The 27,897-nt window shown below is 39.8% G+C and overlaps 2 protein-coding genes across 2 annotated transcripts; both read right to left on the reverse strand.

Annotated features, from left to right (window-relative positions):
* Positions 1-1,839: 1,839 nt before the first annotated feature.
* On the reverse strand, positions 1,840-4,408 carry LOC104451131 (putative receptor protein kinase ZmPK1). Its single transcript, XM_010065867.3, has one exon. The coding sequence runs from the start codon at positions 4,406-4,408 to the stop codon at positions 2,006-2,008; it is 2,403 nt and encodes an 800-aa protein (XP_010064169.3). The 3' UTR covers positions 1,840-2,005.
* Positions 4,409-19,034: 14,626 nt separating this feature from the next.
* Positions 19,035-21,603, reverse strand: LOC104447851 (putative receptor protein kinase ZmPK1). The gene has a single exon (XM_039315101.1). The coding sequence runs from the start codon at positions 21,554-21,556 to the stop codon at positions 19,139-19,141; it is 2,418 nt and encodes an 805-aa protein (XP_039171035.1). The 5' UTR covers positions 21,557-21,603; the 3' UTR covers positions 19,035-19,138.
* Positions 21,604-27,897: the final 6,294 nt, after the last annotated feature.

The following is a 27,897-nucleotide window of genomic DNA, read 5'->3' on the forward strand; positions in this document are numbered from 1 at the left end:
TGACTTAATCCCTAGTTTAAATTAGATAGAATCTTAATTTAGCTAGATCATTTGAAATTTCATAAAATTTGTCTTAGGATAAATTAGTTGCAATTTCTAGGATAGATTGCATTTTTTTAATAAAAATGTCATATGCATATGTCATGTAGAATTAGGGCATTCTTTGCACGTCATTGCATACTAAGATTGCATATTATTGGTTTAGATAATTTCTCCTAAATAGATTGCATGCTTATTAGGAAAATAAAAATCATATGCACGTCATATAGAATTAGTTTCATACAATGCACGTCATTTAGTGATTTTTGTTAGGTGCATTTAATTAGAAATTGCCCGTCATTAGAATTAGGTCATTAGATTAATTTAGATTGCATATTTAAATGTTGCATTTCTTAAATTTCGAATCTCATAAAAATACAAAAAAATTATTTAGAATAAATCATCTCATGCTTAGGATAGATTACATGCTTAGTTATGTCATATTGCTTAGGTCATATAGCTAAGTCATGTTGTCAAACCACTGGGGGTTCGCTCCAGTGGCCACCTTTCCAACATGGAAGGGGGAGGTGAGGGGTTCAAATCCCCACCTCCTCAGGGGGGGATGGGGGTAGGGACGCGTAAGTTTCGAGAGTGGGTTGCGACTCCCACGCCCTGCAAGAGGCAGGGCACAAGTCTGCGAGTGAGTGTAGAGTAAGATTAGAGTAGGATTAGAGTAGGACTGACCAAAAAAAAAAAAAAAAAAATGTTGCCATGTCATATCATTTCATGTTAAATTAGTGGCATGCATTGCATATTGCATGATTTTCATTAATTAAGTGAAAACAAGACAAAAAATTGCGTGTTAATTAGAAATCATATTTAGGATCTGATGTGAATTCTAAATTAACATTGCGATGCTTTCGTTGCTTTGAGGTAAGTTCTGCATCATTTATTCATTTGTTTTCTTGAGTGTTAAATTGGTGGTATGCGCACATGTATGATCACCTCACATGTTAGGAAATTTATTTAAAATCAATTCAATTGCCAAACATTTTTGAAAATAAAAAGAATGGTACCGAAAGGGCATTAGAGAAATCTAATGTAATCAAGTCCCCGTACCCTTATCTCTAGTTCGCAGGAGTAAAGTAATTCTCCCATTATTTTACTTAGGTGTCTAATCGACCTACCATAAACTGATTAGTGGCGACTCCTAAATAAAATCAATTTGCATGTTAAGAATTCGAACCTAAGTCGCAAATTGGTATGGGCTTGGGAGAGCCCGAGTTAAGTCTAGGCTTAACAATTCATTAGCCAAACCCTAGGTGGTTCACACCCGAAAAATTGGTCGCGACACCTGGGTATAAAACAAACAAAAAAACAAAGCATCAACAAGGTTAAGCATAAAATCGTTCCAAAAAAATAGATTTTCAAGCAAAATAATTAGTGGCCAATCACTAGATGTCGTAGTGTCGTCAATGATGAGCATATGTTGGAAATTTCTTCTCTAATAACTACAGTGTTGTCATTTGCAGTGTGCACCGCGATTTGGCTTCCTCTACACCATCGTCATACAAAGGCAACTAAAATAGATTGAATAAACACATCTAACCTTCGGAAGAGTAAATCTTAATACGGATTGAATTGATGATTTTTCGAAGTTTTCAAATTTTTGAAAAAAATGTTGACGGGTTGACACTAGGGGTTGACCAAAATCACCTCAAAGGTCAACTTTGAATTTTTGAAGGAATTAATGTCTACGTTTAAACACAAAATGGGATGAAACTTGAAAAATGTTGAAATGCACTTAAATCACTCTTTTTGCCCCATAAATGAGCCATGTGGCAATCAAGAATCCCTCGAGTTTTTATTATGTGACTTGTCGGCTAAAATGAGGTGTCAATAAATTTCATATTTTCAAGGAACAAGATAATGGCAAGCCATGGCAGATTTAAAATTTTTAGGAAGCAGCCATGACGTGACCAGAGAAATAGCACCTGAATCAATCTCACAACACTTGCACCCTAATCTAACCATCATTCTTGTGCCTAAGAAGCATTTCCACCACTTGGCTCATGGTGGGTCTGGTGTTTTTATCTTCCTCCACGCACTTGAGCGCGACCTCGATCAAGACCTCCATTTGCTTCAAGTTGTAATCGCCCCTGAGCGCAGGATGCACCATCTCTTCCAGACGGGACCCCGTCCTCCCCGGTCCCTTCATCTTATTCCTCGCCCACTGGACAAGTTGGATTTGCTCGGCATCCCCTCTGCTCTCCAATGAATCGACACTCGTTGTCGGGCTAATTCCAGTCACCATCTCTAACATGACAATCCCGTAGCTATAGACATCCACCTTGGACGTGATGGGCCGATTTGAGACCCAATCGGGAGCCATGTATCCTCGAGTTCCTCTAATTCTTGAGAAGTTGGAATTCCTCACCTTCCCCCGGTCCATTAGCTTGGAAAGCCCAAAATCCGCAACTTTGGGTTGGTAGTCGGAGTCTAAGAGTATGTTCTGAGGCTTCACGTCGCAATGCAGAACCCACTCCAAGCACTCCTCGTGGAGATAAGCTAAACCCTTCGCGGTGCCCACCGCAATGTCAAACCGCCTCTCCCAATGAAGCTCAGGTGACGACAAGTTCTGTGCCAGCGATCCATGTTCCATGAACTCGTATACTAATAGCCTGCGCTTTCCCTCGGCACAGTAACCCAACATCCCGATCAAATTCATGTGGTTCACCCTCCCGATCGTGCTAGCCTCGGCCAGAAAATCGGCCTCTCCAGTTGTGGCATTGCTGAGCACCTTCACCGCGACGACCCGATCATCCGGCAATAAGGCCTTGTACACGATCCCGGCTGCGCCTCTCCCAATCTCCTTGCTGAAATTCCTCGTTGCCTTTTTGAGCTCATCATAGGTGAACCGCTTGAACCCGGCTGCGGCGTTGAGATAGCTCTGGTGCGCAGAAGTAACGTCCCGCTGGATCCTGATCAGGAAGCACCACACCAAGAACACCACCACGATCTCAATCCCCCCAACAACACAGGCGAACCAGAGCATGAAGCTCAACCCACCGTCTTTGCTCCTGTCCAAGATCTTCACCGCCGAGGTGGGAGGGCAAATGTACTGACTCCTCTTCACCAGCTGGTCCACGGGGAAGGTCATATTCTTGGGGAACTTGATGAAGGACTCGCCATCGAAGCTGGACAAGTTGTGGCCATTCAGGAGCTCGATCTTGGGGTAGCAATCGGTCGTGCCGCCGGAGCCCGACGAGTAGTACACGAATCCTCGGCAGTTGCACAGGCTCAGGCAAATCTGCCGGCACTTCGCGAGAGTGGTGTTAGAGGTCATGTTGTAGTTGTAGCCATAGAAATCGACGTGCTGGAGCTTCACGAACCTGAACTCGTCGGGGACGCACCCGTCGGAGAAGGTGAAATCGGGCACGCAACCGGCCGACCAGTCGCCCGGGACCTTGGGGACGTACCCAGGCAAGCAGGAGCAGCTCCGACCCTTGGCCGGGTCGTAGCTGCAGAGGCTGTTGTTGCCGCACGCGCCGTGGATGAAGCAGGGCACGCTGCTGATTGCCTCCCACGTTACGGCCCAGACAGTTGAGCCCGGCTCGCGGCTGTAGACCCGCAAGTTGCCATCGAAATCGAGGGTCATCCTTCTCTGCGTAGCCGCGACGCCGTAATCGGAGGTGTAGAACGAGAAGTTTTCGGCGAACTGGAAGCGGCCGAGGGGGTCGAGCACAGTGATGCGGCTGTTGTAAAGGGGTCGGCCAGAGTGATTGCCCGGGCGCCAGTCGTTCGGCCAGTACCGGTCCGACTGCGACGGGATATCGAAGATGAGGCTGAGGACACCGTCGTCCTGGAAGTAAAGCTTGTAGAACCCGGTCGAGTAGTTGTGCCGGCTCCGAGCGGAGATCAAGGACATGTTTCTGGCGAGTGGCTGCTGAGGGAGCAGGGTGTCGGTCGGCGAGTCAAAGCTCTGCCACAGGACGCCGCCCCAGTCATCCGTGAGGAAGAGGTTTCCGGTGTCGTTGAGGCGGAGCTCAGCGGCGGAGGGGGAGCTGGGGCCGGAAGACCAGACCTCGGCGCCGGCGTCGGTGAGGACGAGGTTGCCCGAGTCGAGGAGGGATAAGGCAGAGCGGCGGCCGTTGACAGGGGCCTGACGATTGGCCATCCAGACGGGCGTGCAGGCGGCGCCGGTGCAGGGGGGGTCGCTGAACCAGACGGCGAAGCCGTAGGCGTTGTGGCCGACGGGGAAGAAGCCAGCGGAGAAGGCGCCAGAGGGGGAGACGAGGAGGTCGTCGGGGTTGTCCACGGAGAGGGACGCGCGTTTGGCGAGGCTGGGCAGAGCCGACGTGGAGAGCCGACAAGATTGGAGGAAGAGGAAGAGGAAGAGAGGGAGAAGGAGAGAGGATGGCGGAGCCATTAGGACTCGGGGGCGAATGGCGGGTGCAGTGAATCTCGGCGAGGATATATGTTATATATATATATATAATAAATATATACACACACACATGTACACATACACACGGCAGAATAGTGTGTGAAATGTTGACGGCTCCGCATCTAGAAAGGTTTGTCGCCTTGTGGTCAACATTGACCATGGCGTCCACCGTCTGTCCATGCACTGTACACTCACAGTCTCACACGCGTCAATTCGGTCGGTTAGATATCGTCTCCCCGGTGAATGGTGAATGTGAAAACACGTGTTTCGCCGAAAATGATTATTGACAAATACTTTTCACCAAATATTTCATCTTGGCCTTTTGAGTTAATTGGATTCCGTGATGACTTGGATAAGAAACAATGCGTATGGAATGAGTTACTAACGCTAATCGAACCGAAAGAGTAAAGAAATATGAATAAGAATGATAAATCGATAAATTGAATAATAAAATTTTATTAAGTGTTATTGAATGCAGATTCTTTACAATTAATTCTGTTGAGGCTTCTATAGCCCCATACAAAGTGTAATCATAGATATGAGGTTATCTTTTAAATCACATACTAGATTGCTCCCCAGATTCTACATCTCAACTTAATTGCCTCTTTTGCGCCAAAATTGGTTTATCGGGCCTAGAATAAAAGGAAAGCCCATTAAACCTAATTTGCAAGAAAGCAACCAGTTATCAGAGATATCAAGGGTTCGAAATTAGTAATTGCTCGAGAGCAAAGCGATAAGAATGGAGACGGCTTCAAGGGTTTGGTGCCGACAATGCTGTGGATAAGGCAATACATTTATTGACATGGTATTAAAGTCTCCGGAAGTAGTTTGAGATTGAAGATAATAACTGTTGGAAAGCGATTACTTGTAAAACTAGCTGTAAATTCACAAAGAGACATAATATTTTTCTTTAATTCTTTTGGCTTGTTTATGAAAAGTATTAAAAAATCATTGTCTAACTTCTTTGTTTTCTTCCGAATTAAATTCTTCATTTAAATACTCACGGTTAGGTTCAAATTCTTTTCAAGAACAAGAACCTTGGGATCTACTAATTGTGAGTAAGTAGGAGAGTGATGAAAAAAGTCTGGGTTATCCAAGTTTTGTTCATTTTGGTCTTGTTGATAAATAGGCCTGAGAATTCCAGACCGATTATCAAGACCCCTAACACTAAGATTATTGGGTCGATTAGAAGTTGTAGCCCCATCATGATTTTTTGGTGGAAGATTAATCATAGGAGGGAGGTTTGGATGGAGATCAATTGATCTCCTAGAGGAAGAGGAAGGAATGGATCTTATATCAAATGATCTTCTTGGGAATTGAATGGTTACTTTTCCTTTCAAGATGTTGGACTATATTTGTTGGTTCACTATTACGAACAACCTTGGGAGGAGTTTGGTCTTCTAGCTCCCATTGTTTGGGTAAAATAATATCATTCCAATTTATAGATCTAGGAATAATGATGTTGGCTCTAGTGATATCAGATTGGAGTAAAAGAGTTTCTCCTTTTGGACTATGTTTAAAAGCATTAATCCCAAAACATGAAATTATGGCTTTATAGTGAACTTTTGTAGACAAGAGTAAAAGAAATTGACCAATGGACTTACTAGGCTACCAACTAAAGTTGACCAATGGACTTACTACCCTACTGGGTTTAACTACCAATACATCTTATCTAAGGCAGGTTCCAACCAAATTGGACAAACATATTAAAAGAAATTATTACGTTAACCAATATACCTCCCTCTTGGCTCTGATACTAGATAGCCCTCAGGATCTAGGGTGCTACATAGAGGATAAGAAATATTAAGTTAACCACTATATATGTATGTATACATGTGTATATATATGTACAGTTGAATAGTGTGTGAAAATGAATCAACGGCTCCTCATCTAGAAAGGTTTGGCGCCTTATGGTCAACCCTGAGCAAGTCACCCATTAAATGCATGTGATCATGGTCAATGGTCAAAAGAGGATATTTTGGATTGATCTCTAGATGTTGATTATCGTGAAATATGGATCGTTGTGTCCAGAAAAAAGGGGCAAACTATGAGGGAGGTCTTGACCGGTTTTAACTCGCTTTCCGTCGCGTTGCCTTTTATTAAAACGGGAGACTAAACTTATCAATAGATAGTTTCATTTTGATTTTATTTTCAATGAACTCGCTTTCATAACCGACAAGTATAAATGTGACGAAAAATTTGTGTGGCTACTAGCATGACAATGCTAATAATTATTGAACTTGCATAATAGCCTAGCAAATTTCTCAGCTTTTTGAATTCTACATCAAATTTACCCGCTTTCTTTTACAATAAGTAGGTCAACATAAGTCTCAAAAACACCATTGCACTTTCAGTTAAACCATACAAGTGAAAAGGATTTTGTTAAGGCTTGCGACATAATCTTAATTAGTACATACATACATACATACATACATACATACATACATACATACAGATATGCCTCCCCTCGCCGTTGTCATTTATGGATCACTATTGGAATGTGTGAGGATGACCTGTCACTTTTATTTTTCTTTTTCTTATGAAATTTCTCTTCCAGTGTTAAAACTAGAGTAACTATACTTGGCTTGAGATCTCAAATTTCAGACTTTTTCTTACTATGAATTTTCATCTCCCACTATTAATCTCTAATTTTAGACTCTATGGATTTTTGTCTCCCTTTTCTTTCTAGGAATTTTTGCCCACTATTGCACATCCAAAACATGCCACCCTCCACCGTCCTCTCTAGGTCTCCCCATCAGACTTTTGTTTCTATGGATTATGGTCTCCCTTTTCTTTCTAGGAATTTTCGCCCACTATTGCATGTCCAAGATATGCCACCCTCCACCGTCCTCTCTACGTCTCTCCATCATACTTTTGTTTCTATGGATTTTCGTCTCCCTTTTCTTTCTAGGAATTTTCACCCACTATTGCACATCCAAGACTTGCCACCCTCCACCGTCCTCTCTACGTGTCCCCCATCAGACTTTTCTTTCTATGAATTTTGGTCTCCCTCCCCATGTATCGATGGATGGCACTGAGAGATTCACAAGTCAAAGTCAAGAGTGATATGACTGTCGTGAAGGCGGCAAAAGTTAAGTAACAACTGCAATGTTTAATGGAAGATCCGGGCATCATGGGGCCGAGGCGTCTGAAGATAAGGTCAACGTCAAACAATGCGTCAGTCACCTGACGTGGGACACTCTGCTGCATGATAAATCCCTCATTTTGACATGTCGCTGCTTCTCCTAACGTGGGTAGTTGAGGAGAGACGCAATCGGGTCTAGACAAAGGGGTGCAACGTGTCCGCTGCGTCGCTTCTCCCCAATAAGTTAAAAAGCATACTAGAAATATATCGTTTGCCCCGATCGAGATTGGCCCGGTCTGGTCGGTGGCTCTTCGCACGCAATATCGAAGTATCGATTAGAAAAATAGTCAAAATTGGAGCCTATTCGGTCATTTTTTTTAACCTCATCAAAGAGCGAACGGCCAAAAAAAAAAAAATGAAATATAAAAAATTATCATTAAACGCTGCGGTTAATTATTCGGCAAAATATACTCATTGAGCATGATTTCAATTTATAAATTTAGCCATTTGATGTGGAGGATGTTCTTGAGTTGCAGGCATTTTCAAAAAAAATAAAAATTGCAGCTATAATCTAGCAAATTTGAAGTAGTTTTTGCTTTTTTTTACATTTCAAGTTATAGTATATTAAAGGCCCGATTGTTGATAGTGAATAGTGAAAAGTTTTTAAGTATGAGAAGGTTAAGTATCAAAATAATACAATTGTCGAAAATATATACAAGTCAAATCTACTTGATATAATTTGATATTCGATTTTGAATTTTGCTTTCACTGCTTGGTAACTAGCATAAGTGATGGTCATGATAATACTAAACTTTTAACAAACAATATAGGATAGTGAAATTAATATAAAATCTTATGGTCGTATCATATGCATGTTTCATTAGCAAACTTTAAAGGCATTGGTAATTTATTAAATGAAAAATTGAAGATCCAAAATTATAAGCCAATTCTTTCATAAAAAAGATCGATCAAACTCAATATTATCAACTGATACAAGATGTCTCCATCAGCAACATATAAAATACGAGATAAATAATTTTGAAATGGTATAAAAAACTTGACCAAAAGCCTTTATGAGAAGATAGTAGGTTGCAATTGCAGAATTTGTTCTCACACGTTGGCTGATGGGTTTTAGCCTATGTAGCACGGACACGGTGACACGGACACGCGATACGACACGACACGACACGCGACACGTCATTTCTCAAAAAGTAGAGAATTTCGACACGTTCCGACACGTTAAATATTAAATAAATATTTTTATTTTTAATTAATTTGATTCAAATTCACAAATAAATAAATAAATAAATAAATAGTTTATAATGAATTTATACTAGTAATATTAATAAATCTTACACTTTTTTTATTTCATTATCCCAAATTTACATTTATTTTTCGAAATCCCCCTCTCCCTAAATTTACTTTTATTTTTAATCTCATTTATTTATTTTTTCTGATTAAAAAAATCCCCATTAGAGTCCACCCAACTCTCTTCTTTTCCTTATCCATTTCCCCACATCCCCAAATTTATTTTCCTTTCCCTCCCCAGTCCCCACCATCGTCCACTCCCCCACCCAAATTTATTTTTTTTTTCCTTTCCCTCCCACAATCGTCCATTTCCCCATCTGTCCGTCACTTTCCCTCCCCCAAAATAGGTACCCATTGCTCCTTTACTCCTCCTCCTCCTCGCCGCTCGCGACCCTTCCTCTTCTCCTCCTCCCTCCTTGCCGCTCACCGCACGACCTCCTTCCTCACCAGTTGCCACTCCTCACCGCACGCACGACCCCCTTCCTCGCCGAGCGACTGCCTTCCTCTCCTCTTCCTCTCACCTTTGGTCCTTTCTCCCTCGCAGCTGCAGCCTCGTCGGATCCATTGCAGCATCACAGGGTCGGCCCTCGCCTCAGTCTATGCTCGGCCGTCTCTCGCCGTCGCTCGCGGTCTACTCCCTCCTGGACACGCGTGTCAAAACGTGTCGGGCAAAGGTTGACCACGTGTCCGAGCGTGTCGGACATGCTCTGACACGTGTTGGACACGACATGGAAGCACGGACAACGTGTCTGTGCTTCATAGGTTTTAGCTGGTGCGATTTTTGGAATATTGGATGAAGGTTTAGGACCATGAGGTGGGCCTAGACAAAAATTCGGTGCCGAATCAGTGGGCAAGTTGGGCCTGGGCGAGGGCCTTGAGACGGGGCACGACCATGTGTTAATTAAAAGCGATTATGAATAATTATTGTTAATGATTTTACTTTGATATATGATATTTGTAGGCGCTGAAAAGATAAGATAATCCCGAATTTCTATTAAAGCAAAGAAATACCATAGAACTCAGGGATTAAGCAACAACCTAAAATAACACAAACACCAAAATGAATTTTATTTGATTTCCATTTCTATTTTTTTAGCTAGAAAGTCATGAAAAAATTATAACTGAGTCTATGTGTCAAATTTTGTATATTACGAAAATTTCAGGTGTCTCGAATTAAAAAATAATAATCAAATTGCATATTCATTAATATTTTCTCTCAGCATAAAGTACAAGTCAATCTAAATACGAATCTTTTCATCGTTTATAAAGTGGCACTTTGGTAAAGATAAATGTAATGGCTAATAAGCTGTCATTAAAGACCCTAACTCCTCTCTCTTCCAATCAGATGGAGCACCTCTAATATTGCAACCCAGGAGTTGCCAGTTAGGGTTGCCTTGGATTCTATGATCTTCCAAAATCCTAAGTTCGAATAATTTACAAAATAAAATTTGACTAAAACTAAAATACTAGACTAGAGTCACCACTGATCAATTTAGGTAAACCTAGACCGATTAGATCTCAAGTAGTGTAGGGGAAATCAAACCAACTCATTGCATGCGTGAAGGAATTGGTCAAAAGCAATCTAGAAATCTTAGGTCCATGAGCCAGTTACGCGTGGGACAGATTAACATCCTAAGATGCCTTTTTTGGGCACCACAGCCCTACTTTTGGTTTAATCACGTGTCATTTGTAAGTTAATTTTCCAAGTACACATGATGCTTTCAAGAATTTTGCCAAAACACTTATCTGGCGACGTTATCGATCAACGGAACCATTTTCCCATGTAGGGTGCGTGACTCCACTTATGCGCGCCAACGTGAATCTGGACCGAACGTATATGCCAGTATCTAGCCCCCTTGGCAAGAAACATTCGATTGGACCGGACTTAAAAATGTAGGCCGACTTGACTTTGGACCCACTAACTCATGGATAGGATTTTATTAGCCCGCTTGATTTGGTTTTGACCCGCAAGACAGTTTTCCAAGTCCAACTCTATCTCTCGTTTCTTCATTGATCCCATCCACTAGTGTTCAGTATTCCCATTATAAGCATTTCTATTAAATCATCATAAGATAATTAATGATTTATTGAAAAAAAAGCAATACAATTTTCAACTTGTCATTAAAGTCAAAACGGGGTTAATATCATCAATTATCCATGATCATATCTCTTTCTCTATCCAATGCACCTAACGTGTACATCATCTAGATAATATACAAGCCATGTAATCTCGTCTTGGTGAGCCACCTTTATCATTATTAATTTTGATATTCCCTTAATTTCTAAAATTATAAGTATATATGTTGACATAACTGGTGATGGCTAGTGTAGAATCGAATTAATGAATTTCTGTTTAACAAAGCTAATGCTCTTCAAATTTTAAATGAACAAATAGTTTATTGCATGTTCATCAATTCATCTTCTTCTTTTTTTCCAGTTATTGTCACTCGATTGGCGGTTGGCACTTGACCCTTAATCATTAAGTGAGATTTGAAACTTTGTGAGCTCTCCTGTGACCCGAGTCTAATCATTCACGACATTGGCTCCTTTTCATTTGTTTACATGTTCTAATTTTTTGTGGTACTACATCATGCCTCGATTCTTCCTATCGAATTAAGTAATTGGGCATGCTGGTACTGACCTAATAACAATCCAAAAAGTTGGTGTTAGTGATGATGCTTCTTTGCCGTGAGTTCCTCCATGTATGAATACATATAAAATCAAGAGTCATAACTTGCATGTTTGGCATTTTTTTTTCCACAGTAATTATAGTTATCAAAATGAGTGCTCCTTTTTAAAAAGATGTTTGATCAATGTTTCATAGTTATTAGCGATGAGCGATCAACTGTGGACCAACCCAACTCGGCCGATCTAGCTCCTAGAGGGATTGGGCTAGTGCTTGATCTCAAGATCCTCGGGCCTTGCACTATGCGAGATAGCCATTGAACTTGGAAGTTTAGGGTTGGTCCAATTCGGATCAACCTTGTACATATGATAATATATGATATATTATATATTATATTATAAGCTTTTGTCTACTCTAAACCCCTAGTGCCTCCTTCTCTATTCTTTTTATAGTTCAATTTGCCTTGTAAGTTAGAAAATAGAAAGAAACCCAGCCCTTATTTGAAAAAAAAAAAAAAAAAAAAAAACTCATCACTCACCTTGGCTTTGCTTGCCTCTATTCCCCTGCATCATAAGTTTGTTTTTATGATTTGTTGCTTTTAGCAAGTATGAAATATCCATTGTTACTTACTTATACTTATATTCGATATGTATTGGTATTCATAGTTTGACTGCTTAATGTCACATAATTGATGGAAATATAATTTGAAATAATATATTTGTCCTTTTAAAGAACACAAAAAAAATGAGATAAAAAATAATCAGTTGGTCCCGAGTGACCCTAAAACCGAACCAAACCCATTGGGCCAAAATATCAAGCATGGACAGCCCCCTCTCTCCTTACATTGCAAAAGTTACAAAATTGCCATTAACCTAAAATTACTAAATCACCCTTGCCATTGCATTTGATTGCAAATCAAAAGCATTCATTAACCTCTCAATTCTAGCATCTGAAGTGGAAAGTCATCTATCCATGTGTTAAAATTGCAGGGGAGTTATCTTAGTCATTAAGGGATCAACATGAGCCATAAGATCAATCAATGGATAAGATTGCATTATATATCCGAATTTTTCCCATCAAAATGCAAGATACATTGTCTTCCTCTCACATTAAATGCCATTCTCACTAAAATTTTCAGTTCCACAAACTCTCTCTCTCTCTCTCTCTCTCTCTCTCTCTCTCTACACAAAAGGTTGTGCTTCACACTGGAAATCTCTTCCTCATTGCAGTTTCATCAATTCTGATTTCCAATCGACCATTCCTTGCAAATCAACTCTTGCAATTAAGCTTCCCATTGTGTCCATAAGGTTTTGGTGATCGTTGTTTCCCTGAGTTTTGATCAATCTTGAGATCGCTTACCCAATTCTAATAATCAAAGGTAGGTCCAATAAAGCTTTAGTCATCAATTTCATGTGATCATCCAAAGATGAAAGGATGAATATAGTTCAAAGTTCAAGGAAAATCTTTCATCTATATTCAATTCCAACTACGAGGTGACAAAATTTGACAGTTAGAAGTTAGATCATATATTAGTATTACTTTCATAGAATAGATGTTCTATTGCATGTTAAGAAGTTTTGAGATCATAATTTTCTAGGATAGCTTAATGCTTTACTTGTCTATAGAAGTTGATTTGGCCAAATTGCTTGTCATTAGGATAGTTATTCTTGGGAAATTAGCCTAGTTTAGTTTATTGCTTGAATTTATATAATTCTATCCTAAGTTCATGTTTGACCAAATAACCTTATGTAGTCCTCAATGTTCATTTTGATAATTTATTAGCCTAGGATGATCTCATGTTAGGTGAATGTTGATTAGGAGTATTTGATGATGTTTTCTGAATTATTTCATTAATATATGAGTAGATTAGGATTTGCTTCATGTTGAATGTTCGAAGAAATTGATGAATGTTCTTGAGAGCATGTTGAAGATACACTATTGTTATGGAGAATAGATTGAATGTGTTTGAATATGCTTGAATATACTTCAATTTGAGTTTGAAGATTCAAAACTTTTTCTGAAAAACTCAATTCTGAAAAACTTTCAAGTGTTTATCTTTTTCTTTTCTTTTTTTTTATTTCAAATTTCAAAAATGGTGTAAAACAACAGTTTTAGCCCATAAGATCATAAGCTTTCTCATTATATAAAAATTGTAAAAGTCAACCGTTTATTTGGTCCAAAAAGGTACAAGCTCAATCTAGTAAAATGTTTGATGTGAAAAATTTATTCCCGTGTGCTTTGGACATATTTGGCAATTTTGAGGAACTTGGATGTCTTTTTTGCGAAAAGTTAAAAAAAAAAAAAAAAAAAAAGTTGTTGAAGAGGACCTTAATTGTAAATCTGCAAAGTTTCGTGTGTGTGTGTGTGTTTATAGAGTCTAGGGGGTCATTTTTGCAATGAATTGGACAAGTTTCTTACTAGCCTACAAAACTGTTTACATTTGAATCCTTGGGGAAATATTTAATTTTGTCTGTTTCGTGTGTGTGTGAATCCTTGGGGAAATATTTAATTTTGTCTGTTTCGTGTGTGTGTGTGTGTGTGTGTGTGTGTGTGTGTGTGTGCGTGTGTGTGTGTGTGTGTGTGTTTGTTTATAGAGTCTAGGGGGGTCATTTTTGCACTGAATTGGACAAGTTTCTTACTAGCCTACAAAACTGTTTACATTTGAATCCTTGGGGAAATATTTAATTTTGTCTATTTCATGTGCGTGTGTGTGTGTGAGTCTAGGGGGTCATTTTTGCAATGAATTGGACAAGTTTCTTATTGTTCTACAAAACTGTTTACATTTGAATCCTTGGGGAAATATTTAATTTTGTCTATTTCGTGTGCGTGTGCGTGTGTGTGTGAGTCTAGGGGGTCATTTTTGCAATGAATTGGACAAGTTTCTTATTGTTCTACAAAACTGTTTACATTTGAATCCTTGGGGAAATATTTAATTTTGTCTAAGATGGGGGCTTATTTGCAAAATCTTAAAAACATGAAATTTGAAGATAACATGCCGGGCTAGTTGTTTGTTAAATTTGGTGAGCATTTAGCTCCTTAAAAAATTCACCTTATTTTTCAAAAGTCGGATCATAACCGAGTCTGATTCAGGGTAGTTGAGTTAAATTGAGAAATTCAGCTCACAATTGGGGAAAGTGATCTTAATGAACATTAAACTACACTCTCTAAGCTTTCAATTGCCACTAACTTCATTCAATTTTGACATCATTAAGGCCCTTAATCAGATTAAAACATAATCAGGCATATGAGGATAAAAATTTAGAAGTGACCCTCTTGGTTCACTAATTGTTTGCTTGACTCCTAGGGCTAATTAGCCTAATTGCATCACTTAGTTGGCCTTGCATGTGGATGATTAGGTGTATGATAGACTACATATACATGTCCTTCGGCGGGTAGTTTAGGCGGGGGATTAGAACCTAGTTAGAGATTAGTGACATTAACCTATAACTGCTTTGTGAACACAAATGGGGTTAATAACCATTGACTTTAATCAATGAACCCCTAATTTGATTAGGAGGTGGTGGGGCTAATTGAATTGCGTGGGAGAAATCAAATTCCCAAGCCAAATTTCTTGATTGATTTGTACAAGTCTATTGATGATTTATTTTGAGTGAATGTATGAATTATATGAAATGGATGGTGGAAACTGATGATGATAGTGGCGGCCGAGAGCTTGAGGATCGACAGCTGAGAGCTAAGGTGGCGTATCAAGGAGTTTAATTAGTGTTAGCTTGGATTTAAGTAGGCTAGTTTAGTTAATGGACTTAGGTTAATTTAGAATTGAGACAAGTATAACAGAAGAATTATAATTTTCACACAACACTTAGTTGAGTGTCATAATTTTTTCTTGGCTCACTTAAGTGTCACATCAAAGTAAAATCGATCATTTGAGTGTCATTTCCGGCAAAATATCCTATGTGGATTTTTTGAATTTTTTTAAAATAATTTTTTTAAAACTTTTTAGTTTTTATTTATCTTTTTTCCGTGTTTTTTCTATTATGTGAGTTGGGCGCAAAGCCCTCACTCTTGGCCAGTAGTGTTGCGAAGGCCCTAGGCAAGGCCATCATTGATTGTGGGCGAGGGCCTTCAACGTAAGGTTACAATGGCCTAGCTAACCACAAGCAAGGGCATGAACGCTCTCACCAGATATAGGGTAGGCCGACAGTAGATTTATGGGGTAAGCAAATTGTAGATAATACTTAAGTGATCGATTTTTCAAATTTGGGATATATAAGTGAGTAAAAGAATTATAAAAATTGTCCATGTTGGCGGTGACAATGCTATATAGGATGACCGGCGTCCATGTCAAATAAAATAAATCGCCGATGGCACTTAAATTATTGAATTTTCAAATCTGTGGCATTTAAATAAGCGAAAAAAAATTATGGCACTCAAGCGAACTTCGTATGAAAATTATGGCACTCCTACTTTACTTATATGGTTTAAACTTTAACAAATAATCTAGCTTAAATTCTAATTAATAAAATCAAATTAGACGTAGCATCACCTTTTAATAAATGGTTAGAATATCTTGGATTAGTTTCAACATCATAATATGCATAGATTTAGATGCACCCTAGATAGGATTAGTTTATAATCTCTAGTTTTTCAGGGTGCATGACCGAAGACTTAATAACAAGGCATTGTTTACGTGACCCTCCCCAAAATTCAGTTTCTGGGAAAGAGTCTAGAAGTATTGCTTGAAAGATGGTCCAAATGATTCATCAAAATGATGGTTCAAATAGTCCATCAAATGTCAAACCCAACCAGACCATCAAAAGAGTGTAGGCTTTCCAAAGCTCATACCTCACACGACGCTAGATTTTTCATTTTTTAATTCTTTAATGGCCTAAGTAAATCTTGGAGTCGGCACTAACTTATTTGGGGTTTGTTAGAAACCAATCAAGACATGAAAGGGTCATATCGGTTCCTCCACAACGAAAATTTTTAAGTTCAGGGACTTAATTATGCTAATGTTACTATTAAAACCCTTGTGATACCACTAACTTGAAAGGTTATTGTCTAAGTAGTCAAGCGCGTTTTTACCAATTATGACCTTAAGATATCAAAGTCACCAAGTGTTCATGCATATATTTGCGAGGGGTTTATTATAATCCTAAACTAATCCTAACCATTCTAGAAAGAAAATTAACAAACAAGTTATCGAAGTGCAATGTGGTAATATAACAACTAAGTATTGAAAGTGCAAGCATTAGGCACACAAATATCATAAGGACTTGCGGTAAGGTATGAGAGAGAAATCTCGATACTCATCGGGCAAATAAAATACATGGCCACGTTTTTAAGCCTTGGGACATGAACCACCATAAGTCTGAAATTAGGGACTAGATTCTATTTAAGGTAAGCCTAGTTCACTCACTATTCAACAAACCAACAAGCAATCGATTAACTCCAGCCACTTCCTAATCAAACTAGGGATTTATTAATTGAAGGGAATGAATATTTTGTGTTTGCAAAGCAGTAAGATAACATCCTTGATTCCTAATTATACTATAATTATCGTTCTAATCTACTCGTTGAAAGATCATGCCTTCCTAATCAAGATTGAAAAAAACATTTCATCATCAATTCGATCACCTCCTAATCAAATTGGGGAAACATAATAATTATCATTAACCTCCATTTGTGTCCGTAAAGCAATAGACTAATATCATTATCCCTAATTAAATTATAATTTCCTGCCTAAGCTAACCACCGAAGAACATGCATATATGTAATTGAAAGGCAATCGAAGCATCCACGAACAAGGGTAATTGAACATTTCGATTTTAGCACACAAGTCAACGAGCGATCAACCAAGCAATGGCATGAATCCACTAAGAAGAGAAGAAGTAGCATTTTCCCAACCAAATTCCCAAAATTTCTACCTTTGGATTTATTAAAAAAAAAAAACATTAATATTATTATTTTTAATATTTATTATTTTTTAAATATTAAAAATCAGACCTAGGTCGGGCCGAGTTCTTGAACCCAACCCGAGAATAGAGACCGAGTCCTATCCTAGGCCGCGATCATGACCGGGCTCCTAAATCGAGCCCAATTGGATCAAGGCCTAGTTTCTTTTTTGGCTTGACCCTATTGGTGCCAATTTGTGGTTTCAGTCAAATTATGCCAAATTTCCATGATTTTGCCAAAATTGACTTTGGAATTGAGTTGATTTGATTTAATCGAATTTCAATAGGTCTAATTAGCATTATTTATGAAGGATCAATAGGACTCCTTGAGAATTGGTCCACCTGTCTCAAGCCCGATTTCTTAAAATTGACTTGAATTTCAATGTGTTACGACTTTAGATCAAATGTCACCAAGAAAATTATTCTAAAAAATGATTTAAAATTTGATGATTGATGGTCAAAATCCTCAATTTGATTGAAATGTCAAATCCTAGTCATTTTTTGTGAAAACTATTGATTACAAGTCTAATTAAGGGTGTGTTTTTATCACGAAAAACTCAATGATATATGAAAATACCTTCTAGTAAAACATTTTCTAGGAATACGATAAATTTTCCTTTGTTTAGTAATATTTGATTAAAAATATTTTATGATGTTTAAATATTATTGGATGATAATCTCAATCTCATTATTTTATTTAAGGCAAAAACAAGTTCGAATTTTTAAATTTTAAATTTCTAAAAAAATCAAATTTTTAACTATTTTATTTTTCTCTTTTTATTTTTATTTTAGTTTTTCAAAAAACTAATGTTTAAATTATTTTAAAATTTCTCTTTCTTTTCTTTCCATTTTCAATTTCTCTCATCCTCTATTGCTACCGAGTAGGGACAGCCACAAGCAAGCTTTGCCTCGTCGAGATAGGGTGAGTCGTGAGCTTGTCAATCTCGACGGAGCTCGAACTAGCGAGCTTGGGCTTGCCTAGATTGGCCAAGGCTCGAGCTTGCTGGCTTGTGTCTTGGCCACTTGCCGAGCTGCTAATAGACATGGAGGCACACGGCCGACGGAGGAAGAAGGGGGAAGAAGGAGAAAGGAAAAGAAAGAAAAGAGAAAAGAATGAAAAAAAAAAAAAGGAAAGAAAAAGAAAAGAAAAGAAAAGAAAAAATCAAAATCAAATATAAATAAGTAAATATTTGATTTTTTAGAAAAATTAATTTATAAGAATAAACATTTCATTGATCAATGACCCTTAGACTAAGAGCACAAGTTTTGGTAGGAAAACATTTTTTTGTTGACTAGGAAAGCATTCTTTGTTGACTCATTTTTCTAAACAAACTAAATGCAAGAAAATAAGGAAAACGTTTTCCGCAAATCGAACCCACTCTAAGCTTGAAAATAAGTGAATTGATGATATTTCGAAGTTCGCAGATTTTTGAAAAAATGTTGACAGGTTGATATTAGGGGTTGACCAAAATCAATTCAAAGGTAAACCAAGGAATTAGTGTCTAAGTTTAAATAAAATGTGATGAAGCTTGAAAATTGTTGAAAAACACTTAAATCACTCTTTTTACCCTAGGAAATGGGTCGTGTCGCAATCAAAAATACATAATTTCGAATTTTTATTATGTGACCTACCAGCTAAAATAAGGTGTTAACAAATTTCATAATTTCAAAGAATGAGATAATGCCAAGCCATTGCAAATTTAAAAATTTTAAGAAGCCCATCACGTGTGACCAGAGAAATAGCACTTGAATCAGTCTCACTTCACTTGCACCCTAATCTAACTATCATTCTCATGCCTAAGAAGCATTTCCACCACTTGGCTCATGTTGGGTCTGCCGTTTTTATCTTCCTCCACGCACTTGAGCGCGACCTCGATCAAGACCTCCATTTGCTTCAAGTTGTAATCGCCCCTGAGCGCAGGATGCACCATCTCTCCCAGACAGGACCCCGTCCTCCCGAGTCCCTTCATCTTATTCCTCACCCACGGGACAAGCTGGATTTGCTTGGCATCCCCTCTGCTCTCCAGTGAGTCGAAATTCGTCGTTGGGCTAATTCCGGTCACCATCTCTAAGACGACAATCCCGTAGCTATAGACATCTACCTTGGATGTGATGGGCAGATTTGAGACCCAGTCAGGAGCCATGTACCCTCGGGTTCCTCTAATTCTCGAGAATCCGGAATTCATCACCTTCCCTCGGTCCATTAGCTTGGAAAGCCCAAAATCCGCAACTTTGGGTTGGTAGTCGGAGTCTAAGAGTATGTTCTGAGGCTTCACATCGCAATGCAGAACCCACTCCAAGCACTCCTCGTGGAGATAAGCTAAACCCTTTGCGGTGCCTACCACGATGTCGAACCGCCTCTTCCAATGAAGCTCAGGTGACGACAAGTTCTGTGCCAGTGATCCGCGTTCCATGAACTCGTATACCAATAGCCTGTGCTTTCCCTCGGCACAGTAACCCCACATCCTGATCAAATTTATGTGGTTCACCTTGCCGATCGTGCTAGCCTCGGCTAGAAAATCGGCCTCTCCAGTTGTGGCAGTGCTGAGCACCTTCACTGCGACGACCCGATCATCTGGCAATACGGCCTTGTACACGATCCCGCTTGCGCCTCTCCCGATCTCCTTGCTGAAATTCCTCGTTGCCTTCTTGAGCTCGTTGTAGGTGAACCGCTTGAACCCGGTTGCGGCATTGAGGTGGCTCTGGTGCACGGAAGTGACGTCCTGCTGGTTCTTGATCAGGAAGAACCACACCAAGAACACCACCACGATCTCGATTCCTCCCACCACGCAGGCAAACCAGAGCATGAAGTTCAACGGCCCTTTTTTGCGTTTCTTGGAGTAAGTCCTGTCCAAGACCTTCACCTCCGGGGTGGGAGGGCAAGTATACTGAGTCCTCTTCACCAGCTGGTCCACGGTGAAGGTCTTATTCTTGGGGACCTTGAAAAAGAACTCGCCGATGAAGCTGGGCGAGTTGTGGCCATTCAGGAGCTCGATCTTGGGGAAGCAATGGGACGTGCCGCCGGAGCCCAACGCGCTGTACTGGAATCCTCGGCAGTTGCACAGGCTCAGGCAAGTCTGCCGGCACTTCGCGAGAGTGGTGTTATAGATGATGTTGTAGTCGTAGCCATAGAAATCGACGTACTGGAGCTTCACGAACCTGATCTCGTCGGCGACACACCCGTCGGAGAAGGTGAAATCGGGCACGCAACCGGCCGACCAGTCGCCCGGGACCTTGGGAACGTACCCAGGCACGCAGGAGCAGCTCCGACCCTTGGTCGGGTCGTAGCTGCAGAGGCTGTTGTTGCCGCACACCCCGAGGATGAAGCAGGGGTTGCTGCTGAGCGCTTCCCACGTCACGGCCCAGACGGTCGAGCTCAGCTCGCGGCTGTAGACCCGCAAGTTGCCATCAAAGTCGAGGGTCATCCTTCTCTGCGTAGCCGCGACGCCGTAATCGGAGGTGTAGAACGAGTAGTTGTCGGAGGACTGGAAGCGGCCGAGCGGGTCGAGCACAGCGATGCGGCTGCTGTTGTAAAGGAATCGGTCCGTGCTCCACGGGTAAGGCCAGTAGACGCCCGAGATCGACGGGCCGTAGAAGAGGAGGCGGAGGACATTGTCGTTGTCGAAGTAAAGCTTGTAGAACCCGGTCGAGTAGTTGTACCGGCTCCGAGCAGAGATCAGGCATGTTTTTCCAGTGAAGGGCTGCTGAGGGAGGAGGGTGTCGGTCGGCGAGTCGAAGCTCTGCCACAGGACGCCGCCGCTGCCGTCGGTGAGGAAGAGGTTCCCAGTGTCATTGAGGCGGAGATCGGTGGTGGAGGGGGAGCTGGTGCCGGAAGACCAGACGTCGGCGCCGGCATCGCCGGCGTCGGTGAGGACGAGGTTGCCCGAGTCGAGGAGGGATAAGGCGGAGCGTCGGCCGTTGACGGGGGCCTCGCGGTTGGCCATCCAGACGGGGGTGCAGGCGGCGCCGGAGCATGGGGGGTAGCTAAACCAGACGGCGAAGCCGTAGGCGTTGTCGCCGACAGGGAAGAAGCCAGCGGAGAAGGCGCCGGAGGGGGAGACGAGGACGTCGCTGGGGTCCTCGACGGAAAGGGACGCGCGTTTGGCGAGGCTGGGCAGCGCCGAGGTGGAGAGCCGACAAGATTGGAGGAAGAGGGAGAGGAAGAGAGGGAGGAGGAGCGAGGGCGGCGGAGCCATTAGGACTCGGCAGGGAAAGAGTTGCAGTACTATATTCAATTGACCACCAAATCCAGTGATTTTTACTTTTGGGTTGAGCGCGGTGTATGGTTTGGATCAATCGCAGCAGTCCGGTCGTGGAAAACAGGGGAAGTCCAATTATTGGGATGTTGACTTCAAGTGTATCAATTATTAGACTCGAGTCTATTGTTAATACTCTGAATTATCCCCATAAGAAAGTGGCCATTTGATGCGGGAGCTAGGATGTCCGCCACCATGGTAGCTTCTCCTCCCTCGCTTCTCTTACGTATCTCATTTTCCTTTTCTCTGGATTTCTTATTTTCTGTATATTGGAACACACTCATTCTATTTTGAATTATTTTTAAACTTTTCTCTATTTACCAAGTGAAATGCCACGTAGGATGCCATTGCAACACTTCACAACAAGTTCTAAGCCAGGTCGGCATTTTCATTTATTTTTTCAAATGGACTGATTAACTCGAACAAAGAAAAAAAAAGTGTATGATTTAAGAGCCCAATTACCCAAAAACAGATTTAGGGACTTGATTGCGCAAATTCAAAATTTTTGGGATTACTATGTGTTTTTCCTTAAAAAAATAATGAAAGTAGTAAGCCTCAAAAAAAGTAGCACGGAAGAATTTGCACCTCCAAAGCAAACAAGTTACGTGATTGAAATTAAGTGACACTAATTATACAGAGGCATATTGGGATAGAACCTGCTACACACATTGAGCATCCATACATATCCTCAAATTGCCACATCCTAGAAGGCCGAACCCGAAAGCTATATCACCTTATTCACCCACTAAAGCAACGGCGTTGCCTGTATCTGACTGAACATGGCTCTAGAAAGAGAGCAATTTGTGACATCCAATTATTTTGCACTTCAACTAAGCTGACGAAGAGCCATTGTTCCTAGTCACATTACAAAACCAAGCTTATGTTGAGTCAGATTCCAATAGCCTATTGATTGCAATTCGTCTTAATGAGCATCATACAAGTAAAAGAAAAAGAAGCAAGGGAATTTTATTTGGATTTATTTTAAAATACTATAACACCAAAATAGGGTTTCAAGTAAACTTACAGTGGTCAAGAGTGTGTGCGCATCGCATGCTTATGCTAGTTTAAAATACGTACATATACGGATGACATATTATAATCAACTATCATCTTTAAGAAAAAGATGTCCAGTTATATATTTACCTGTAAATTTGAGTTTGAGTAAATACGACTAAATATATAGCTACTAGAGAAGAGAAAACTTAATAAATTTTACCATACAGCTTTTGTAAATCCAATGGAAAGAGTTTTTCCCTAATCTTTTTACAGCTGATTTGGGAGGAGGGGGGCGAAGGGTTGGTGGGGGTGGGGGTGGGGGAGTAATTTGGTGAAAAATGTGCTTTAAATAACATTGGCGTGGATATAACCCACCCTTGTCGTTATTCCATAAAATAAGATATATGATTTTAATTGTTTCATTACAAATATTTTATTGCCGTAGAGTTTTGGAAATTTGCTCAATTTTAGTAAATTTTATTCTGATATATTTGTTGACATTTGATTCTTGATGTGAACATTAAGATGTGGTTCTTATAATTTAAATCGGAACTAGAATTTATGGTTGCATTTGTTTCAAATTTCCTAAGGAGCTTCGGAGAAATAAATCAATTGCTCCACATCTAGCACCTTGTGCTCAACCTTGAGCATGTCGCCCATCCTCTATAGACGTACAATATATCACCTACCAAATTAAATGCATGCTTCTTGCAAAAAAGAGAAAAAAAAATTAAATGCATGTGATTGTATTGTCTACATTGTGAATGGTCAAAAGAGGATATCTTCTATTGATCTCTAGATGTTGACTATCGTGAAAACATAGATCGCCATGCCCAGAAAAAAGGAACAAACTATGAGGGAGGTCCCTGCCGCTTTTAACTTACTTTTAGGTTGCCTTGCTAGTTATTGGAACCGAGAACTAAACTTATCGATGGATAGTTTAGTTTTGATTTTGTTTTTGACAAACTCGCTTTAATAATTGACAAGTCTAAATATCACAAAAAATTTGATGTGGCAGCTAGCATACAATGATAACAATTATTGAACTTGCGTAATGGCCTAGCAAATTACTGTGCTTTATGACATCTACATCAGATTGACCTGCTTTATTTTACAATAATAAGTAGGTCAACATAGTATTGCATACGATACTAGTATCTTATGTCCATACGTGATCACTTTCTTTTTGGATACGCAAAAGCAGAATGGGCACTGTTTGGAATTTTCAATTAAACCCCTCAAGGGAATTTATATATTGAATAAATACGATACTAGCATCGTATGTCCATACGTGATCACTTTCTTTTTGGACAAGAAAAGGCAGAAGGGGCACTGTTTGGAATTTTCAATTAGACCCCTCAAGGGAATTCATATATTGAATAATGCGATACAACTTTGTTGGACATTAAAGGCAATCTACTAGATCAAAAAAAAAAAAAAAAAAACTCTGCTTTTACCTTTTATTGATAAGATCGATGGATACTTGGATACTGTGGACGCAAGTGCCGTCTGGGTCCATGACATATTGACCTGCGCTTAATGGCGTGCGAGTGCTGTACAACACATGGCTTAATCAACTGCGCTGAAAACAAAATATGTAGGAATCGTTCGTTTCGTGCGGTTTCCCAGGCCACTCATGATGAGAAAAAAGAAGCTGAAATCGAAGAATTACGATCAATGTCCTGTTGCTTCGTGGCAGTCGATCGTGGAAAGAAGAATGCGAATACGGGAGCCACCGGATCAGACCGAGGACCCTTCTTCTGTCTGCCCAGGCCAGAAGGTCGAAACGCACTAACTTAATAAAAAGCGCAGGATTGCATAGATTCTCTGTTCAAAACTGGACGCACCCAGCGTGCACCCTCATCACATTCATTATACGAGCAGAGATCGAGAACATGCCCCGTGAGTTTCATACCGTCAAGTGTCATGACTCGTTCGACGGAAATGGAAGACAAAAAGTCATAATTTGATTAGGTGATTTGGTCTGAAATGGAAGACGCTAATAGAAATTCTATAGGCACCCATCAGCGTGCGCATAAAATCAGGGAAAAAAGGAAAAGATTCCGGTATGGGTGGAGTGGTTTTCTGGAAGAGCAAAAGAGATAAGCACAGAAAACTGATATCTCCACAGTTTAATCTTTGTGGCTAGCAATCAATTGGGTGAATTCGTTGGGTTCAAGTGGACATAAATTGGCTGGGAAACCTTTGACGTTTTCTGCTTTTGTGTTTGGGTCATAGTCTTATCGCGGGAGCGAAAGGTATGGCTTTCGCTACCATCAAAACCTGTCGCTGATATTGGAGCCGAGCGTTGATTGTTTCTCGGGCGCTGTCGTTCAATAATTCACTACACTAATTCCAAGAAATGCCACCAGTTAGACCTTACGGATATGAATATGACGCTTGTCAAAAACGATCTTCTTTTTGCATGATATTGATCATAGTCAATATGTCATTCGTCAAATCTGAAATGTTTGATTGTTGACGGAATCCCTTCATGAGAAATTTCTACTCGAACTTGAAAATGTCAGAAGTGCCAAGGCTTATATTATACTGTTTAAATTATGCCATTAAAAAATTTTCAGACTAAGTTTTCCAATGACATGTCATCCGTTTTTTTGGAGGCCTGTAGAATATTTTGTCAATTATATGAGTTTGGGCCAAATCTATAAGTAAAGAAGAAGATGCTGGCATAAGCGGCCTAGTCAGCGTAAGAGGCAACACGTGTCACCACGGGTTAATGTGAGACTTTTAAAGATATTAGAACTTTCAACCGTGTTTCGAAGTCTTGATATAGGGACCTCTACTCTGGCATGTTTCCTCCAGCTAAGAATGACACGGCCTTCTGTGCATGTTAAGAATGTGACTAGTCTGATATCAAGAGACTCAAGTAGGAAAGAGGGCCAACTTGGATTTATATAGACACATGTATTCTTTGACCAAACTGTCACATCTACTTTAAATGGTTATGATCTAATTGTGAATGCATATAAGGGTCAAGTATGCTTTTATGAGGGAATTCAAACTCTTATTGATGTGATAAATTGAGCTCAAGGTACAATGAGATTGTTTAATCATAATCTTGTGTATCCTTAATCGGTGCATAGAAATTTTAATGTATGTGTACTCTCGGGTTGCACGATCAAAATTGCTTGTATAAATTGATCCACAACAATTTTTGTACTTATATAGGGGCTTCGAATATGGATGGATTGACTGGAGCATGCCACGGTTCACATGGTACGCTCATCACTGGATTTGCATAAAAGAGCGCAAGCCTTCTTAGCCCTCGGCGTGGAAACCTAGCAGTGAAAGAGACTTTGTTGTGTCTAATCAAAGATGCTGAACTAAAGCATTTAATTGATCAGCATATAGAGATGTTAAATGATACCACGATGATGGAGCTCTTATCGAGCGCAAACCAAAGTCCATGGGCTCTTTGAAACCTCACGAGGAATGCAAAAGCTCCCTAGCCTAGTTAAAAGGAGTTACAATAGCCCATTGTCCTTGATAAGCCAACCACCTAGTAGATTGGATTAAGAAAGCCCATCGAAAAGGAACCCTTCCTCATAATTGGCTATCTAAGCCTCCCCAACTCCTTTAGGATATTTAATGTTTAGAAACTAGTAATCTATGTTTTACTAGTAATGCATTTTGAAAGACAAAAGTTCTTTCCGACCTTAAAAAAAAAAGATCAAGTCAAGCTAATCATGTACAAGTGGGATTTGTTAAAACTTGGTCCGTTTCAAATCCACCTATGATGGGCGGACCCAAAGCCGGCCCATAATATTCTAATGGTTTCCGTGGGGGGAATGGATGCGGAAGTTCTTCATCTCAACTTTTCAGGCACTCACAAGAGTGTCCATAAAATAAATTAAAGAAGATATATATATATATATATATATATATATATATATATGAATAACGATAACGGGTATAACTATTAAATCAAGATATCAATTCTATGACAATACTTGACAACTTACCCTCTATCTTTGTGCCTTTAATGGGCCTAATATTTCCGTTAATTGTAATGGCTTCTTTTATCTCTAAGTGTTCAACAAAACAAGATTCTTTGAGAGTTAGAAGGGAAGGGAGTAGAAAGATAAAAGGATTCCTCATATTTTGTATTAATTGACAATTGAGCTGCTATGTTGCTGACTTTCTCTCTCACACTCACTCAGTAGTGTTAACATACTTACTGTTCACAACTAGTAGAGTGTACTAATATCTATTTCTCTATCTACAACAGTGCAAACCATAGCATGTAAGATAGCCAATGTCTTTATCAACAACTTTTGATCAAAAATTGCCAGAATGATTACATTGGTAAATTATCAAAAGATTTAAAACTAAATTAGCCAAATTGAAAAGTTTATGACTAAATTAGCATATGTACAATAGGTTTATAACCTTTTTGATAATTATCCCCAAATCCAAGAAGAGCAAAATAGAAAAGCACAACAAATTGATTTCTCCATAATTCAATCTTTGTAGCTAACAATCTATTGGGTGCATGGTTAGATCAAGTGGCATCATTAAAAGTACGACAAATTGATTTCTCCATAAATTAATCTTCGTGGCTAACAATCTATTGGGTGCGTCGTTAGATCAAGTGGCATTTCTCGGTTCTCTTATGCGTCGTTAGATCGTTAGTAATACATGTATAGATAACACACCCTTTGATCAAGGTGCGATTTTTTTTTTTCTGACAGGAATTGAAATATTTCATTACTAAGAAAGATAGTAGAGCCCGATATATGTGCTTTAGTACAAAAGAGCTCCCAAAAGGGATAGGGAGGGGACAAAGCTCAATTCGAAGGTGAAGAGTCTCTCTAATAGGCTTTAGCAACCCAGTCCGTCATTAAATTGGCCTCTCTAAAACAATGAGCTATATGGATATTTGAGAATGACAACTACATATCTTAGCATTTCAAGATAAGATCATGTGCTTCTCACATGAATTGATTTAAACTCTGTTGGAAGATATGCAGAAAATTCTGAAAATATATCGGGAATTGATTGATTCACATTCTGATTACAGAGAATCAATCTGATGTTAGATTGATTTGTAGAATATTACATTGCCTTTTCTTTGTGTATACACTTTGTAATATAAACAGCAAAGCACTGTACATTGATAGACAGACAAAATACAAAAAAATCTTCTTCCCAAACTTTGCTCTTCTTTCTTTGTCGTCTGTTCCTTGCTTGCCTTCATATTCTGACATGGTATCAGAGCTTTGGCTTTAAGCTCCATCTTCCGCAATCAATTGCTTTTGAAGCTA

Source organism: Eucalyptus grandis, chromosome 6 (genome assembly GCF_016545825.1).
Source record: "Eucalyptus grandis isolate ANBG69807.140 chromosome 6, ASM1654582v1, whole genome shotgun sequence".
NCBI classification, from domain to species: Eukaryota; Viridiplantae; Streptophyta; class Magnoliopsida; order Myrtales; family Myrtaceae; genus Eucalyptus; species Eucalyptus grandis.

Bases quoted from the DNA above. Each gene is read 5' to 3' on its own strand.
- LOC104451131 (XM_010065867.3), bottom strand. From the start codon at position 4,408: ATGGCTCCGCCATCCTCTCTCCTTCTCCCTCTCTTCCTCTTCCTCTTC.
- LOC104447851 (XM_039315101.1), bottom strand. From the start codon at position 21,556: ATGGCTCCGCCGCCCTCGCTCCTCCTCCCTCTCTTCCTCTCCCTCTTC.